Genomic DNA, 19,862 nt, shown 5'->3' with positions numbered 1-19,862 from the left:
GTGTACAAATAGTAAAGTTCAATCGGTAAGGACCTTACCACATATACACTAGAGTGTATACTTTAGTTTACACTTTATCACGTGACATTACCTTATTGTACAGTTTAAATTTCAAACAGTTTTTCCATCCAATTGACACTTAACAACAATGCAAGTGTCAAACAACGTGTCAAAAATCAGTGCACAAATAGGAAAGTTCAATCGGTAAGAACCTTGCTGCATGTACACTATGGTGTACACTTTAATTTACACTTTGTCACGTGACATTATCCTTTTAGACAGTTTAAATTTCAAACAATTTTCTCATCCAATTGACACTTGACAACAACACAAGTGTCAAACAACGTGTCAAAAATTAGTGTACAAATAGCAAAGTTCAATCGATAAGAATCTTGTGACATGTACACTATGGTGTACACATTAATTTACACTTTGTCACGTGTCATTAACCTGTTGGACTGTTTAAATTTCAAACAGTTTTTCCATCCAATTGACACTTGACAACAATGCAAATATCAAACAACGTATCAAAAATCAGTGTACAAATAGCAAATTCTTATATAAATGAAAGAAAACCAATAAAGGTTGAGACTGATACTGTTATATTATCCAAATGAATCGAGTCAATAACCAGCGGCAGCCATCCTCATATCATATCCGTTCATCAAGTGTGACCGCTACATTTCACTTCATCTCACCCTTCTGCGAAACCAACCAACTAACAAACACAACGACGGCGATGCAGACGCCGACACTTGTCGCTTCTTCTTCTTCCGCCGCCGTATTCCCACTCTCCTCCTATTCCGCTATTTCCCCCTCATCGTCATCTATTCTCAATCTTGCTAATTTATCAAGAAGGAGCAAGCCCTCATATCCATCCGCCGTTTCACTGAAAGTGCAATCATCATCTTCGCCCATGATTGAGAAGGAAACGCCCAAGACCCAACGACCCAACACTTTCCTCAGAGAAACTGACGACAATCATTCCCAGAGCTCGACTTCGAATTCGGTGAGAGCTCGATTCGAGAAGATGATTAGAGAGGTACAGGACAGTGTTTGCTCGGCCATAGAGGCTATGGACCAAGTTGGAAAGTTCAAAGAAGATGTGTGGTCCAGGCCTGGTGGTGGTGGTGGAATCAGCAGGGTTTTGCAGGATGGCGCTGTTTGGGAAAAGGCTGGTGTCAATGTTTCTGTTGTGTATGGCGTTATGCCTCCCGAGGCTTATAGAGCAGCCAACCCCTCTCAAAGCGGCATTACTAAGCCTGGTCCAGTTCCCTTTTTCGCTGCAGGAATCAGCTCCGTAATTTCCTTCTGCTTCTCTATTTCCTTTTTGATTAGCTTAACATCTCTAACTGAATTCAGTAAGTTTAAATATTGATTTTAGTTGGTTCGCGTTTCTCAGCTTCAGCTCAAGATTGTCAACGAATATTTCACAAGTTCTTAGCAGGAAATAACAATCAATTAAGGAATTTAATACCTTCTGCGCAATTATGTTTGACAGAGGCAGAAAAAAGAAGAAGCAGCATATTGAAAAAATACGCTAACAGCGTCCATCTACGTAAAAAATGTTTTTAAGTTTTGTATAAGTCAAATGTTACGGCCAGAATGTTGTCTCAAGGTTAGATCTCAAATGAACCCAGAATGTTCAAGAAGGAATTCCAATTCTTTTCATTGTTTTCAAAAAGTTCCACTATACAAGAACAAACATAATTTGCGATTACTCAAGTTTGTAATGCAAACAACTATTACATAAACTTGTTAGCTTTCCATCCTTTCTGCTAAAAGGGGAGAAGCTGCTTAACGAGGCACTATCTTTTTTTGTTCACCAGGTTCTACATCCGAAGAACCCTTTTGCTCCAACTTTGCATTTTAATTATCGGTATTTTGAGACTGATGCTCCAAAAGGTATTTTCTACATTGGAGAATTTTGTATGTCTGAGCACAATTTATAATTCTTTGATGATTTTTTTTGTATGGGCTTAGCCTTCTAGGGTATTTGTGAATTGAGCAGCAGTGCATAATGCTGCCAGTGAAAAAGGTGTGTGCTTTTAAAATGTCTCTTATTACATATAGTCAATGAAAGCTCAAAACTATCGCACCCAAGAGAATAGATGCATCATAGGATGTTTTACTTCCACATGGAATAGTCATGTGTATAAAGGCAAACTTTGGACCAAGTTTGTTTGAAGTTAATCTGGGGGTGCAAGACTCAATGATTGACTTTTGGACTTGTTGGGCTCATGACAGATGCCCCAAATTTCCAAAACGTATCCTAGAGCTGATGCCCAATATTAAATACACTGACCCAGTGGAAGAATTTAAATTTAAAAAAAAAATGAAGCAGAGGAGGAAGAAGAAAGAAAATAGACTAGTTTGGTACACCAATAAAAAGTTTAAAACAAACGTGAAGATAATCAGCAATGGATAATCTACTTTGTAGCTTTATGCAAACTAGATTTGTAATGCTGATTTTTGAGGTCTTCTTCGGGGACTATAGATATCAACTTTCAAGGAGTAACATGAATTGTTTAGAGATTAATGGTGGTGGAGGTTCTTCGAGTAGTTATCTTGTTTGTTCTTTTCAGTCAAGTAGTCTACCAGAAAGCTCTGATGCTATTCTTCATGCTTGTTGATAAAATGTGGTGCTATTGGTTACAGAGATAGCAGCCATTTTAAAGAACTAGAGATAATTAAGTGAGATGCTTTTAATTACTTGATTATCTTTTTGTGAGCTTAGATCTGATTTATTTCATTATATCTTATATCTTTATTGTTTCTTTTGTTGTCAATTTATGGACACATTCCTAGGTACTGACATACACTCTAAAAATCGTTGTCAATTTTGAAGCTTCTAGTACGTTTCTAGGAAGTAAACATGAGCAGCATTTGGTTTCTTGTGCTGCATAACTGTTGAAATTAGGATGCGTAGCATAGTGTTAATGTTTACGTCTTGTTGGATCGAAAGCTCTCCTAAAACACATATCTAGTCATTGTATAATTGAAGGACATTGTGTGAGTTTTAAAAGTTTCCGCATTCTGATTTAGAAAAACGTATACCTCTAGTGAATTATTTGTGCAAAAAACAAAGAGCTATAAATTACATTGCATAGGGCAAATTTCAAAGGAAATATAAATTGCATTGTATTTTGAGGTTTGAAGGTTTTAGTAGTCTTTTTGTTGAAATGAGAACACTTTCTTATTCTTTGAACTTAATCCGTATGTGAATTTCTTATAAATATCTAATAACCGAAAAACGAGATATATAAGCTTCAACCTCAAAAATCAAACAAGGGTTTTGTATGTAGCCATTTTGCGCACACGCATTATTGTATATTACTTCATCATGCTTGTTTATATTCTTCAGGTAGACCTAAAATATTTGAAGTATAATAAATTGTTACTCATTTTCAAATTATGTGCAGATACTCCAGGAGCACCAAGACAATGGTGGTTTGGTGGCGGTACAGATTTGACTCCTGCTTACATTTTTGAGGAGGATGTCAAGCATTTCCATTTGGTATAAACAACCTTGCTCTGTTTAAACATAATAATATTGCACGACGGAGTGTCTGGATCTAAGATTGAATTTCCTGTGGAAAATTATGGAACTTCCCTCTTATAGTTGAAAGTTGTTAATGTTTCTTGCACATATGGCTAATTCACACAGTAATGTGGTAAATCACTGAAGCGGATGTTTCTTGATGTTTTAAAAGCCTCTGATACCTGGTTTGCCTCTATCAAATGAGCTTTTCCTCATATGATGTTTTTAGTTGAATGAGGGGAAAGGAGTCATCCTGCTGATAGGAGAGCTAGAATAACTTGCTTACTATTTATTTTTCCATCAGTACTATTATTGCGTAGTCTTATTCACCTTCATTTAGGCCCAAAAAAGCGCTTGTGACAAGTTTGATGCTAGCTTCTATCCTCGATTCAAGAAATGGTGCGATGATTATTTCTACATTAAGGTATGCCTTTCATAGATTTGTGTTTGTCTTATCATATTTAACATGATGCTGTACATCTGTTTATTTATATTGTGACTGTCAACTTGGGGAAAGCTTCAGTATTTTAACTTGTGTATTGTGTATTAAGTGGACCAGATTTATGTGAAGCCAAAAGACTATTCAGGCATATGAATTTAAAATTTGTTGACATGTGAAAAATGAGCAGCAAAATAATAGGGCACAACTTAATTTTTGCAATCTGTATGCACCCCTTTCTTGAGTTTCTTTTTCTTCCTATGTTCAGTTGGTGGCTCTTTAATGATGAACTCTCTTTATATCTGTACTTCTGTATCCAGTCAACTTTTGGAAACTATCCAATCTCTGGTTTTAAACCAAGAGCAATAAAACCTACTAATCTGAACTACAATAAAATGAAAAATTATGATGCATCATCGAAGGTGGCAAAAATATTGTCTTGCATAGTACATAGAGGCCTTACAAGAGTGCAAGTAAGATCCTAACTCAGATAAATATCACGAACAATAGCCATTTATTCTTTATTGGCCTCTCTATGACGTCATGTCACATCTTTTTTTATCTAGTGCTTGAGGATTCCATTCGAACAGGTAACTGACCCAATTATTGAAATTATAATTAAAGCATATTTGGGGCAAACTGTTTCCTCTTACCTGATAAACATCCCTATGCATCTGAATCATTGAGCTGAAACAACAAAAAAGTCCATTTGTCTTGAAACTAGAAATGCCCCTTGAGATACTCATCCTGATTCAGTCTTCTGTCTTTTCGTCTCTGCATTTACAACGAAATATAGGTGTTGATGTACAAGGGTAGGTGGTAACAAGTTGGATGGGATCACTGGACTCTTGATCTATTGGTTATGAAGTTATTGGATCTTGACTCCTGGAGAAATTTGTTATCAAATTATTATGTTGCTGTTTTGGAAATTTTGAGCATGTGATTAACTATTCCTGCAACGTGTGTGTAGCAATCCTTATTTCCAGATCACTTAAGTCTTTATTCTTTTCTAACTTTTTGTCACCATGTTAAGTCAAGACCTATGTTGCTTGGACTCGGGTGTGGGTGTCGGATACGAGTACATATCTAGGAGTCAAATTCATCTCGTTATAAAAATTAAGATACAAGGATACGGTTAAAAATGATCTGAATTTTGGATACGAATACGGGGGATACATTTTACAAAATATATATATATATATTTTTTTTAAAATAACATTTCAAAAAAATTAAAGGAAAAAATCAATGTCAATGTCTTATATATTATTAACAAACAAATATAGAAATAATTTTAAATTTAATATCAAAAAAGGATATAGCACTGAATCATTTTAATTACAAAATAAACAGTTCATTTAGATAAATATAAGAAATAAAAAATTAATACAAGAATAAACTCAAATTAAATGAGTGACCATACAACTTATCCAATAAAATAATTGTAATTTCATTCATTATATGTATTGGAGTTTACAAAAGCCCTCATAAACATTCCAAAATCCAGTCCAAGCCCACTTCAATCAATTAGGGCAACCTTTCGTCTTTTTCCTTAGTCTTCTTCCCCAACTCTGTTATCATCTATCTCCCAGACTCGAAGCAGAATTCCAGAAGCATCTACAAACAAATGCAAGGCCAGAAAACTACATCTCCATAGACGAAATTCGGTGTGGCTAGAAGCAAGACTCCACCTTCCGCCGTCTTCTTCATTTTGCTGCCGTGTCCGATTTCAAAACCAAGGATCTGATCTGTATCCCGTGTCGACACGGATACTCCTCCATTTTTTGGAGAGTCCGAGCAACACAGGTCAAGACTATTTGGGAAGGGGAAAAGTGAAGTATTCAAGATCTCTAGCTTCAACGGCTGCTTGCTGATCATAGAGACTGAAAGTCTTCTTAATGACTGTGAGCCCTTGAAGTAGCATTTTCCTCGGCCAATTCATCTGCTTATAGACAAATGCTGTCTGATGTGATATTCATTGGTATGAAGCACTTCGTCTATGGGCATTGTAGAAGAAAGAGGGCTTTCATGCATCCTCTAACTGTTGTTAACGCGACAGTACAAGAGCTTCTTTGCTCACATCTTATATTTTCAGGTACTAGTGGTGCTTGAGAGAACCATGTCGAAGGAACTGAACAAAATAACCTCATCGGGAGGGGGGTTGATCTTCCCGTTCAACCCCTTAATCATCTTTAAGGATCATGTTCTAGGATTAGAAGGACCATAGCCAGTAGAAGAATACGGAAAAGATAATTTCACGATTCCGAATCTTAGTTTGAGATGCTGAAAAGTTCTTTCAGTTCTTTTTCCTCATGCAACCGCACTAGTTCGTTGTCTCCAACTATTGGTAGGTCATGGGGGCATGTGTACTTGTGCAGCTTAAAAGATGGCACTGCATTGTTTATTTGTTGTACTTCCATGTTTTATTTTAACAGCTTAACTCTTGCCAATATTTTTCTCTTCATTGATTTAATGTGATTTAATGTTTTATGCAGCATCGTGGGGAGAGGCGAGGTCTTGGGGGTATATTTTTTGATGATTTGAATGATTATGATCAAGAGATGCTCCTTTGCTTTGCTACCGGTAATTTCCTATAAGAGGATCCTTGCGAATTTTCTTTAGGAAGTACTGAAGTCAATAAACTGGTGTTGGCAATCTTTCTATATATGAGGCAGAAGCACTACTTACAAGCTATAAAGAAGAAGAGAAGTTCAAAAACATTTTTCACTTTGAACTGGAATAAAAATAAAATGTGATTATTAGGTGGGATCTGATTCTTATCTGTGCTTGATGGATTGAAGATACCCCTTACATTCATAATTCTGTGTAATGACTACAGAGTGCGCAAATACTGTAATTCCTGCATATATACCCATAATAGAGAAGAGGAAGGATGTGCCATTTACTGACAGACACAAAGCATGGCAGCAACTGCGTAGAGGACGCTATGTAGAATTCAATTTGGTAAGAAACCGTATATAATATTCCAACCAAATACTGTGCTTAAGGATATTCTAACTTTACTAGCTTTTTTATAATTGAAGGTTTATGATCGTGGCACTACATTTGGTCTCAAGACTGGTGGAAGAATTGAAAGTATTCTTGTCTCACTTCCTCTGACTGCACGTTGGGAATATGACCACGTAAGCTTTTAATGAACTTTGTATTCGGCTGAATATTTCCTTGCAAAAGAGTAGATTATTCAAGTAAAATAACTATTTTGTCTGCAGCAACCAGAAGAGGGGAGTGAGGAATGGAAACTGCTGGATGCGTGCATCAACCCCAAGGAATGGATCTGAGATTTTAATCGCAATGTTGCTGCGGGGGCTTACTTTACTTTTTGCTTGTCCCATTTTATTTTATTTTTCTTAGTTATTTTTTAGCAATGTTGATACAGAAAACCCAAATAATTCTGTGATTCCAGGTAATTTACTACCATCTTGACTTCAACTCATATCCGGCCCGAATCACGAGCTCATCTTGAAGACAAATGATTCTATTTGGAAAATACACTTTTTAAGTGAGAGAGATGATAAGGAATGTGTTGAATTCAAGATATAGAGATCGCATTTGAATAGAGGAGGCTCAATGCATCAAATTGTTTTCAATCAAAACAAAGCGTGCTATTGGCTGCAAGAGATAAGTCATATTGCAATAAATAACAATTAGTAGTATATACACAGCATTGTATCGGAAACTACATTTTTGTTTAAGAAGTCGATGGAAAGATATAGCATCTATCATACTGCTAGTATAGTGGCTATGTATGCAAAACTGTAGCAAATTCTGATGAATGAAAATGAAGAAATCATGATATAACTCTCCAAAAACTGCCCCCATCATTCAAATATGCAAACCAATCCCCCTTGTATATTCCATCTAAAGATCCGTTGGCTAGTTTAGGCACGTTCTCAGTGTGCTGAGGTACCATTGCTCAGCTTGCACGTCTTCATAGTGTATTTCTTCAAAAGGAAGCAAGCCTAAATGCTTTTGAACTCTCGAGCCATTTAGCAGGAGCTATTCTTTCAACTCAAGCCGGACAAGCCCTAATTGGTAGATGCATTATATCACGAATGTAGCAACGAAGGCACATGAAGGCAGCATCTCAGGCACGTTATGTCGCACGAATGTAGCAACGCAAGTATATTGTGACACGCAAAGGCTGCAACACAGCCATGTCATGTCACATGATGGCAGCAACATGGACACACTAAAGTACCAAGTCAGAAGCATTGTGCCACATGAAGACATCAACACAGGCATGTCGTGGCACAAGAAGGCTTTTACATCGTAGCACATGAAGGTACCACAGGTAATGGCACTGAAGGCAACAATGGAGGCACAAGAAGACGTCAACTCAATCATGTTGTGGCACCAAGTCAAGCACATCCTAGCATAAGAAGGTACCAATGCAGGCACGTAGTGACATACAAAGGTAGCAACACAAGACATCATAGTACACAAAAGTAGCAACGCAGGCATGCAGTGGCACCAATTCAGGCACATCATAGTACACGAAGGTAGGAATACAGACATGTAGTGCACACAAAGGCAGCAACTTAGGCACATCATGTAACCAAGTCAAGCACACTTGGAACATGAAGACAGTAACGTGGGCACGTAAAGTAAGGAACGCAAACACAAATGTAGCATTGCAAGCACATCGTAGCATACAAAGGTAGCATTTTAGACACAAGAAGGCATCAACACAGGTACATTGTGTCCCCAAAAGCAATAACTCAAGCATGTCGTGTCACAAGTCAAGCGCATGAAGGCAACAATGAAAGCACATTGCAACACCAAGTCAAGCATGTCTTGGTAAATAAAGGCAACAAGACACATAAATAAAGCAGCAACTCAAGTTCATTGTGACATATGAATGCAGCAACACGAGTACATCATGGTATACAATGGAAACATTTCTTGCATAAGAAGACAAAATACAGCCACGTCGTATCACATAAAGATAGTAACTCAGGCACGCCATGGAACCAATTCAAGCAAATCATGGTACGTGAAGGCAGCAATACAATCATGCCTTGGTACACGAAGTAACAGTGCAGGCACACGAATACAACAACTCGGGTACACTGTGGCATCGTTCACGAGTCAAGTCATTTAATATATGATATTTCTGATTCTCAATAAACCATATACGATCTCAATGAAGGCTAGGAAAAGGAGAGGAGCAATAGCGTTGCTCGTCCCGCTATGAAATTAGCAACCAAAAAGACAACCATTAGTAAAAAAAAAAAAAGCCATTCAATAGGAACATTTTCCACTTTGACGAATGTGAGTTCACCTAGTACTCAGAACTTTATCGGAGAATTTCTCATCTTAATAGGAGCTTTCCAAAAAAATAGCTTAGTAGCAACATTAGTGACACTTGGGATAATTTTAGGCCTAGCCTATTTCCTTTGGCTATGTAATCGAATGCAACAACCCAAGTACATTGTGGTACAATAAGAAAGCACTTCGGGCATACGAAGGTATCTATGCCACCACGTTGTGTTATACGAAGGCAACAACTCAAGCACATTGTAGCACCAAATTAGGCATATTGAGGCATACGAAGGTAGCAAAGTAGGCAATTGTTGAACACATAGGTAGCAACGTAGGTACATGAAGGCAGCAACTCAATCATAACATGGCACCAAGTCAATGACATCGTGGTACACAAAGGCAATAGCATAAGTACATAAATGCAAAAATACAAGAATACAGACACGTTGTAGCAATCAAATGTAGCATCGCAAGCACATCGTGGCACTCAAAGGCAGAATTTCAAGCACACGAAGAAATAAATATAGCCACTTTATATTAGGAAAGTAGGAACTCAAACACGTCGTGATATTGAGTCAAGGACATCAAAGCAAATGAAGGCGACAACATTGTAGTGTCTTATCACATGAAGGTAGCTACAAAGGCAACAACTCAAGCACATCGTGGCACCAAGTTAGGTATATTCTAGCACACAAAGGAAGTATTGCAGACATGCGAAGGTGTCAAATCAATTACGTTGTGGCTTACAATTCAGTAATGTAGGAAAATCGTGCCACACAAAGGCAAAATTTTTGGTACGTGAAGATATTGATATAGCCACATCGTGTTTTATGAAGGTCGTAACTCAAGTACGTTGTGGCATCAGTTCAGGTAAATCATGGCGCATATTGAGAAAACAATTCAAGCACATCGTAGAACCAAGTTAGGCACATCGTGGTACATGATGGTAGCTATTTGATGAAATTTTGTAAGTGTAAATGTTGTTAATAAATAGTAATATAGTAAGTAAAGAGTATCGTCCCATGAAAAATAAACTTTAAATTGAATCATACTAATTCATGATCAAGTTCAGATGTAAATATAACACAAAAGGGATTTGGTTTGTTTATTTATTTTTAAGTTAATTTACTAATTATCTAAATGTATTTTTAACAAAAAAAAAATGTGAATTATATGTTAAAAATTCGAATCCACATATTGTTATCCTATTTTCAATTCTCAGCCTATATTATTAAGTGTGATTTGTATATTCTTGACAATCGATAATTCAATTTTATTTAACTATCTCTCCCAAAGTAAGTCAAACTTATTCTATGTACGACACGGTCATGTTCATATTTCTAATTTATATGCAAAGTATTGCATTAAATCTCAAGATTATCTATATGATTTTACACGCTATATATGTTGTCACTAACATCTATCACCCTTGTGTTGAAATTACAAAGTTCTAAACATATCATAAACCACCCAAAAATATAATAAGCAATTAATTACTTAAATGGTGCACAAGCATTTAAATAATTTAACAAGACAAACAAGATCAATCAAGAACACAAATTAACTAAACGAATTGGTCTTTGAATTACAAATAATCAACAAAAGATTTCATCTTTATCCCCAATACAAGAAAGATCTTGCTTAGCATGTTTGTGATGATTTTACAGGAGGAAGAATGAAAAGATATCACCCAAAATATATATATATACGAGAAATATGTAGAAGCAACTTCTTATTCTAGATCTTCGATTCCGAGCCTTGATTCCCCACACTCTTGACGTAAATTGCATTCTCATCCTTGCTAGGTTTGTTCTTCTCTTTCAGTTATGATGAGTTAACCTCTATTAATTGAACGATTTCAATGATATGATGTAATATGATATACATGTGAAAGGTTACTTTAATGATTGCTCATATTTTGAGTATATATAGGCCGAAATTAGGTAAAATCAAAAGTTGGTTCCCATGAGTGTTTGTATTAGAAAAGGAAACTGAGTTTTGTGTAACTGAAAAAGACCACGCAATGCATAGTGATAAGTCCGTTTTTACACACTTATTTGGTCCATAAAATATGACTAAATATTGATAAAATTGGTTGAATATAACTTAATTCTATGCAATTTTGGTTTGTATGACCATATTGATGAATGTGGCGGAATTCAAGAAAAAAAGAAACGAAAAAGGACCAAAATGGAAGAAAATCAAAGTTCAAGGACCAAAATACAAATAGCTAAAAGATGATAGAAAGCATAAACAAGGATGTGAAAGAGTTAAGAATAAATTTAGTGAGGACTTGAATTATTGGGAAAATAAAAAAATAGAAAGGATCTAAAAGAATCAAGAATTGAATTTGGGGATCAAAATGAAACGTTCGGAAGCTTTTGTAACTAGCCGACAGCCCAGTTGTTTTGAGTGGGCGACTACCCAACATCAAGGAACAATTATGGAGGCCAAAAAAATTTGATTTCCTTATTTGACTAAAATTCTATGGAAACATATCTTGGGAGGTATTTTACAACCCTAGGCCATCCCTAAACATTCACCATGCATTCTAACATATTTTCAAGGATTTTGAGAGCATAGAAAAGGCAAGAAATACGAAGAAGACATGAAGATTCAATTCAACAATTAATTGGGTGATGTTGCTTCTTCAAAATTCGTTTTGTTTCTTACCTTATCCATGCTATACTAGATTTTTATGTACTAAGAGATTGATGAACTTTGTGATGTGAATTTTTGATTTATTGTTTTACAATATTGACATCAAAACATGTTATGAAATTTTTTGAATGGTTTATATATACTTAGTTTCTTTCATAATTATGTGTACGTAATTGTGTGTGTAGCGAATTATTTCATGCATTTGAGAGAAGAGAAATAAGTTCGACAAGGTATAAATCATCGTAGGATCTGATAAGGGATAGAGATATACCTCTATGCTTTAAGAAATCTTTAAGTGCTCACAAAATCACATGCATTCTTGTATATTTACACCCATCATAGAGATATATGCTAGTGGTATATGGGAGTAGGTTCAACATCACTCAAGAGAGATTGTTGGATAGATTTAGGAGCATTGATTCTTCAAAAATTCAACGTATTGTCAAATTGTGGAACTAGGGTTAAAAGTGAGCACTGCTTGAAAATTCATGATCCTAATGCGCTTCTTAATCATTGAGTATATCAACTTGCATTCAACACATTCATTTTGCATTTTAGTTCAATCAAATCATATATATTTGCATATTTAGTCTAAGTTGGGGTTAAATTTAATTACAACAAATCAAGATTGACAATTTGCTTTCGGTTAAGGTCGAGATAGGTAAAATTTAACTAACTCAATCTCTGTGGAATGATATTCGAAACTCTAAATTCAAATTTATTACTTGTTACGAACCATACACTTGCGGATTTAAATCGAAATCGATATTTCATGAACAAGTTTTTTGTGCCATCGCCGGAGATTGAGCATTAGTTTAATCTTACTTACCTTGCACTAATTCGAACATTATTCTTTGTATTCTTTGTTCTATTTTATTTTGTTTTATTTTGTTATTCAATTTAATTTTTTAGTTTCTAAGTGCTACTACTGGCCTTCTCACAGATTTGCATGCTAAGATCGACTAGAAGAGACATAATTCCAGCTGATCTAGAAACTGCATCGACTGGAAAGAGAAATTAGAGAAGCACGACAACAAATGGCTAACGAGTAGAATAATCCTATCATTCCAACCAATGAAGAAGAGGCGATGGACAAAGGCAACATACTTGGAAGAGATTTCATGACTCCTCAAATAATCCAAAGCCAATCTAGCATCGTGTATCCACCGTTTGGGCAGCCTAATTTCCAATTAAAGACCAATGTGATACAACTATTTCAGAATGTACATTAGTTTTATGGCAGAGCTGACGAAAATCCACATACACACGTATCTCTATACTTGGATATGTGTCAACACTTCAAGTATTAAGGAATTTTAGAAGATGCTATTAAGCTGAGGCTGTTTCCACATACTCTACAAGATAAAGCACTCAAATGGTTGGATTCACTTCCTATTGTGAGCATAACTACTTGGAATGATCTGGCTCACCAATTTTGCACAAAGTTCTTCTCACTAGCCAAAGTATCGAGATTGAGGCATGACATATCAAAATTCAGTCGGGAGAATCTGAATCATTTGACAAGACTCGAAATAGGTTTAAAATCATGCTAAGGAAGTGTCCTCAACATGGTTTGGACAAGAAAATCGAAGTCCAATTTTTCTATACAGGGTTATTTCCATATTTCAAAAGTATGGTGGATTTATCATCCAATGGCTCCATATCCATGAGAATAGTCGATGGAGCATTTGAATTATTTGAGAGAATGGTTACTACTTCAGCCATGTGGTCCTTTGAGCGGGTGGTTCAAAAGAAATCTCCGGGTATCTTTGATTTAGACACTTACTTGGCCATATCTACGAAGATTAACTCTCTATTTCACAAGGTGGAAAGCATTTCACAGTTAGCGAATGTAACATATGCACGTAAACCAAGTTGTGAAAAATGTTGAGCAAATCATAGTACGGTGAAATACCCAATTATATCACAAGGAATGGAACAAGTAGAGTACGCGCAATGGAGTCAACATCTAGAGAACTATCGAAATTCAAACACATACAATCCTAGTTGGAAAGAGCATCCAAATCTCTCGTGGGGTGGTATCCAAAATCAAAATAGATCCCAGGGACAATTTCAGTAGGAGAAGACACTTCACTTGAAATAGATGTTTGCAAAGTTCATGGAAATGACTAAAAAATACATGAAAGCAAATAACCAGTTCATGAAAACGACTGAAACAACTCTCCAAACTCAGGGTGCCACAATTAAGAACCTGTAGACATAAACGGGAGAAATGGCACTCACTATAATGAAAAAGGTACCAGATACTTTACCAAGTAATACTGAGTTGAATTCATAGAGCATGTTCAAGTAATCACTACAAGAAGTGGTGTTCAACTGCCCGAAATCAATGTGACGAGATCAAATAGAAACAAAGAAATAATGTTTCCTTATGATGAAGAACATGAAGAGCAGACTGACTAAACCAAGGAAACAGCTACCAATGAGAGTTCAGAGACGTCACGGGGTAAGGCAGTCGTTCCAGTTAAACTCTATGAGCCTTCCATTTCATTTTCCCAGAGATTGAAAAAGCACAAGTTGGTACAACAATATAAGAAATTCCTCGAAATCTTCAAAAAGCTCCACATAAACATTTCGTTTACCTATGCACTACTCCAAATGCCCAGTTGTGCCAAGTTCCTGAAAGATATCTTAACTAACAAATGTAAACTAGAGAACTATGAGACAGTGATGTTAATTGAAGAGTACAACATCAGGATCCAAAAAAAGCTCCCACCAAAACTGAAAGATTCAGGGAGTTTCACTGTCCCTTGTAAATTGGTGGATTTTACTTTAATAAAGCTTTGTGTGACCTTGGTGCTAGTATTAACTTGATGACACTCTCTATTTTCAGGAAACTAGAATAGGGAGAGCCTAAGCCAACTACGGTAGCTCTACAGCTGGATAACCGATCACTTACTCATCCACGAAGAACTATTGAAAATGTATTGGTAAAAGTGGATAAACTAATATTTTTAGCTAATTTCTTAATTTCAGGTATGGAAGAAGACAAGGACGTGAGGCGTGCCTCTCATATTGGGACGACCATTTTTAGCTACTACAAGAGCCCTTGTAGATGTACAGCAAGGACAACTGACTCTGAGGCTAGGGAAGGAGCGGATCTCTTTCAATATTTTTACGGCAAAGAAATATCCCACTGAGCCTAACAACTGTTTCCAGATTAAGATGGTTGACATAGGAATCCCCTACAATTTTGAGTTGAAGAAACCACCTGACTTTCATGAGGCCTATGTGGTACACTCTCCATCCACTCTCACTTATTTCATGCATTCAAGAAAAGGGGAATAAGTTCAACGAGGTATAAATTATTGTAGGGTCCGATGGGGGATAGAGATATACCTCTATGCCTTACGTGAATCTTTAAGTGCTCACAAAATCACGTTCATTGTTGTATACTTGCACCCGTCATAAAAATATAAGCTGGTGATATATGGAAATAGGTTCAACATTACTCGAGAGAGATTGTTGGATAGATTTAGGAGTATTAATTCTTCAAAAATTCCACGTGTTGTCAAATTGTGGAACTAGGGTTAAAAGTGAGCACTGTTTGGGGATTCATGATCCTAGTACGCTTCATATTCATTGAGTACATCAACTTGCATTCAACACATTCACTTTGCATTTTAGTTCATTCAAATCACACATATTTGCATATTTAGTCTAATTTGGGGTTAAATTTAGTTACAACAAATCAAGTTTGACAATTCACTTTCGGTTAAGGTAAAATTTAACTAATTCAATCTCTGTAGAGTGATATTTGGAACTCTAAATTTCACTTTATTACTTGTTATAAATCATACACTTGCAGTAATAAAATGGCATTGGTTGGGAAGCAACCCAACGTTTCTACCATTTATTTATTTCATTTTGCATTAGTCTAGGAGTTTTCAATTTTTCAGCATTATTAATAGTTTTATGTCATCGTTCACCAATGTATATCCAAACGAGTCCCAATGCATTGTGCATGAGTCAAGGATGTTGAAATAGTATTAAGTTGTAACTTGCTATGAAACTAAGTTTACGGCTTACACACACCTCACATGATTTGTACATGCACTATGAAACAAGTTTGGGGAAATGATGCGTCACATGGATTCCATTATACACCCAAGTTCATCAATTATCATAATGAGCTATAATACACATACTTTGTACTTTTGCGGGATGCCGCAAGGAAGACCTCAATAGGAAAAGAGGTCGGTTCCACATACGGCATTGCAGGTCCAAGTTTTCCACCACCTCCATACAGATCAGAGGAGTACTAGTTACCCCATTTCTTGTGCTTTCAATTTATTTCTTCCTTCCATTATACTTATTTGAACTTCTACTTTATTTCAACAATGAGGACAATTGATAAGTGTGTTTTTGCACACTTATTTAGATCACAAACATGACTTAATTATGAGCAAAATGGTTTAATTGTGACTTAATTTCATTTCATTTGTGATTTGTGGATAATATTGATGGACATGGTGAAATTTAGGAGAAAATGCTCAAAAAAGGACCAAAATGAAGGAAAACAAAAGTTTAGGGACCAAGTTGTAAGTAATCCATAGATGTGACGGTGATGAAATGAAGATTCAAGAGTATTAGAGGTCAATCGGATGAGGAAAGGATTCAAAGAGGTGAAGTATAGTTGAAGTATTATCAAGTACCAACTTTCAGACAAAAAGGATATGCTTGGGATTTTTAGTCTCCACTTGAGACCCAATGTTGGTATAGTAAACATCCGAATTTGGGAATGCCTATTTCTATAAAAATTGTATATCTATGAGTTCTCTTTCCAACACATTTTGAATCATTTCAATCAGATATCGCGAAAGGAAGATATGATCAAAATACTGAAAACTGTCCGACGAAAAAATTTCTATAACCATGCGGTCGCATGGTTATAATTCCTTGCGGTCGTACAAGGCAATACAGGGAAAAATCTGGGCTGAAACTTTTGAACCATGCAGTCACATCGTATAAAAATGTGATGAAATCTCAAGTTTCCTTAATCAACTCAAACACGATTTAGTAAGGTTTTGGGTGACTTTCTTAACCTAATTTCGTCCCCAATAAATACCAGACGACCCTGAAACATAAGGAGGGGGGATTATACACAATTTTGGAGGATTTGGAGAGGAAGAACAAGGCAAAAACAAGGCAATCCACTTCAAGATTCAAGATTTCACTTCAAGAATCAATTGGGTGATGTTCTTCCTTGATTTTAATTATTGTTTTTCTTTATTTCCCACCATGTTAGGCTAGATTTTCATGTGCTAGGAGATCGATGTACCATGTAATTTGATCTTTAATATTCTAGTTTTCAATTTTACATTAAGACATATTTCTATTGATTTGAATGATTTATATGCAATTATTGTTTCAGCAATTAAGGGCCCGTAATTATATGAGTTTGGTGATTTATTCTTTCATTCGAGAGAATTGGAATAAGTTCGACATAATATAAATCATCGTAGGGTCCGATAGGGGATAGAAATATACCTTTATGCCCTACGTGAGTCTTTAAGTGTTCATGAAACTGCATGCATTTTTACATATGCACTTGTCATAGAAATATAGGCCGGTGATATGTAGAAATAGGTTCGATACATCTCGAGAGAGAGTATTGGATAGACTTAGGAACATTGATTCGTCACAATTGAAGTGTGTTGTCACATTGTAAAACTAGGATTTTAAAGTGATAATTGCATGGGAAATCATGATCCTAGTGTGTTTAATTCCTATTGATTACAACAAACGTGCGTTCTCAACATTTGATTTCATTCTAGAGTATTAAAAATATTGTTTTGCATACTTAATTTAATTCAATCATTAAAATTGCATAATTAGGATTTTCTTTCCAAAATTAGGGTTTTAATTAAGTTCACATTCACTTTAATAATTTAGTTTTGGTTAAGGTGACGATAGGTAAAATTGAACTAATCAATCTCCGTGGGATGATATTTGGACTCATTTAATCTACTTTATTACTTGTTAACGAACCGTACACTCGCGGTAGTTTTAAATCGAAAGAAATAATTTCGTATACAAGTTTTTAGTGTCGTTGCCGGGGATTGAGTTTCGTTTAATTTTATTTCTCGAAACACTAATTCGGACTTCAATTTTTATTTTGCTAGTATAATTTTGTTTTTATTTCTATTTTAGGTTATTATCCTTTATTTGTATTTTAGTTATTTAATTTGTTTGAATCTCAGTACTCGTACTGGTTTTGTTTCTCAGATTTGCATGCCACGATCGACTGGAGGAGAACTAATCCCAGTTGACCCTAAAATCAAGTGCACCTTTCATCGACTATAAAGAGATCATCGAGAAGCACAAGTACAAATGGCTAACGAACTAAGTAATCACATTATTCAAGCTAATGAAGGAGAGGAAATGGACGAAGGAAATGAGATTCTGGGAGATTTCTTGACTCCTCAAGTAATTCAAAGTCAATCCAGCATAGTTTATCCACCGTTTGGGCAGCCAAATTTCCAGTTGAAGACCAATGTGATACAACTATTTCAAAATGGACACCAGTTTTATGGCAAAGCTGAGGAGAATCCACATACACACATATCTCGATTTTTGGATATGTGTCAACATTTCAGATACCAAGGGATTTCGAACGACGCTATTAGGCTAAGATTGTTTCCACATACGCTACGAGACAGAGCGCTTGAAAGGTTGGATTCACTTCCGATTGCAAGTATCACTACATGGAACGAGTTAGCACACAAATTCTGCACAAAGTTTTTCTCCCCAGCCAAAATAGCGAAGCTGAGACATGACATATCAGTATTCAGTCAAGGAGAAATCGAATCATTTGACAAAACTTGGAACAGATTCAAAAACATGCTCCGGAAGTGCCCTTAACATGGGTTTGATAAAAAGACCCAAATCTGATTCTTCTACACAGGGTTACTTCCATACCACAAGAGTATGGTGGTTTTAGTGTCAGATGGCTTAATATCCACACGAACAGTTGATGGGGCATTGGAATTATTTGATAGAATGGCTACCACATCAACCATGTGGTCTTCTGAGAGGGCGATTCCAAGAAAAACTCCGGGTGTCTATGAGGTGGATACTTATTCAGCAATATCTGTAAAAATCGACTCTCTGTATCACAAGCTGGAAAGCATATCACAAGCAGCACAAGCTAAGAGGAGCAATTGTGAAGAATGTGAAGCTGAGCATAAAACATCGGATGCCCAATACTCATGCAAGAAATTGATCAAGCAGACTATGCACAGTGGGGACAACGCCAACAACACAATCAATATGGAGAAACTTTCAATCCCAGTTGGATGAAGCATCCCAACTTCTTTTGGAGCAACCAGAATCAAAATAGGCCACATGGACAATTTCAACAACAAGAGAAGAGGCCTCAATTGGAAGATATGATAAAAAAATTCATGGAGAAAGCCAAAGCTACACTTCAAAATCAAAATGCAGTGATCAAAAATTTGGAAACTCAGATGGGACAGTTGGTCATAGCATTGACTGGCAGAACGCCAGGTAACTAGCCGAGAAACACAGAAATCAATCCCAAAGAGCAAGCCAAGGCCATTACAACTCGAAGTGGAGTACAATTGCCTGAAATCCATGTTAAGAGATCGGGTGTGATTGGAGAGACATCTTTCCCTGCTAAAGAAGAGACTGTTGCAAAGGAATCAATTTCAAAGGAAAATTCAGAAAAGTCACGGGATAAGGCCAAAGTCACAGTCAACCTCTACGAGCCTTCGATTCCTTTTCCACAGCGGTTGAAGAAGCAAAAATTGGAGCAACAATACAAAAAATTCCTAGAAGTCTTCAAAAAGCTCCATATCAACATCCCACTAGTCGATGCACTATTTCAGATGCCTAGCTACGCGAAGTTTCTGAAAGATATTATATCAAACAAACGCAAGCTAGAGGAACATGAGACAG

General features: G+C 36.2%; 1 protein-coding gene across 2 annotated transcripts; it reads left to right on the top strand.

Annotated features, from left to right (window-relative positions):
• The first annotated feature begins 612 nt into the window (after nucleotides 1-612).
• On the top strand, nucleotides 613-7,796 carry LOC111401860 (oxygen-dependent coproporphyrinogen-III oxidase, chloroplastic-like). Of its 2 annotated transcripts, XM_023029813.1 has the most exons (9): nucleotides 613-1,300; nucleotides 1,830-1,905; nucleotides 3,423-3,517; nucleotides 3,882-3,965; nucleotides 6,473-6,560; nucleotides 6,817-6,941; nucleotides 7,022-7,120; nucleotides 7,208-7,291; nucleotides 7,402-7,796. In XM_023029813.1, exons 1-8 carry the CDS (start codon nucleotides 614-616, stop codon nucleotides 7,274-7,276), a joined length of 1,323 nt encoding a protein of 440 aa, XP_022885581.1. In that variant the 5' UTR covers nucleotide 613; the 3' UTR covers nucleotides 7,277-7,291; nucleotides 7,402-7,796. The 2 variants fall into 2 exon arrangements, with proteins under 2 accessions (XP_022885581.1, XP_022885580.1); XM_023029812.1 differs by having other exon boundaries at nucleotides 7,208-7,793.
• The last annotated feature ends 12,066 nt before the right edge of the window (nucleotides 7,797-19,862 follow it).

Source organism: Olea europaea, chromosome 10, assembly GCF_002742605.1.
Source record: "Olea europaea var. sylvestris chromosome 10, O_europaea_v1, whole genome shotgun sequence".
NCBI lineage: Eukaryota > Viridiplantae > Streptophyta > Magnoliopsida > Lamiales > Oleaceae > Olea > Olea europaea.
This window is presented reverse-complemented; position numbering and strand designations above follow the sequence as displayed.

Coding starts and splice junctions, on each gene's coding strand:
- LOC111401860 (XM_023029813.1), top strand. CDS start 614: ATGAATCGAGTCAATAACCAGCGGCAGCCATCCTCATATCATATCCGT. Junction 1,301..1,829: donor TCGCTGCAGGAATCAGCTCC/GTAATTTCCTTC, acceptor TTTGTTCACCAG/GTTCTACATCCGAAGAACCC. Junction 3,518..3,881: donor ATGTCAAGCATTTCCATTTG/GTATAAACAACC, acceptor ACCTTCATTTAG/GCCCAAAAAAGCGCTTGTGA.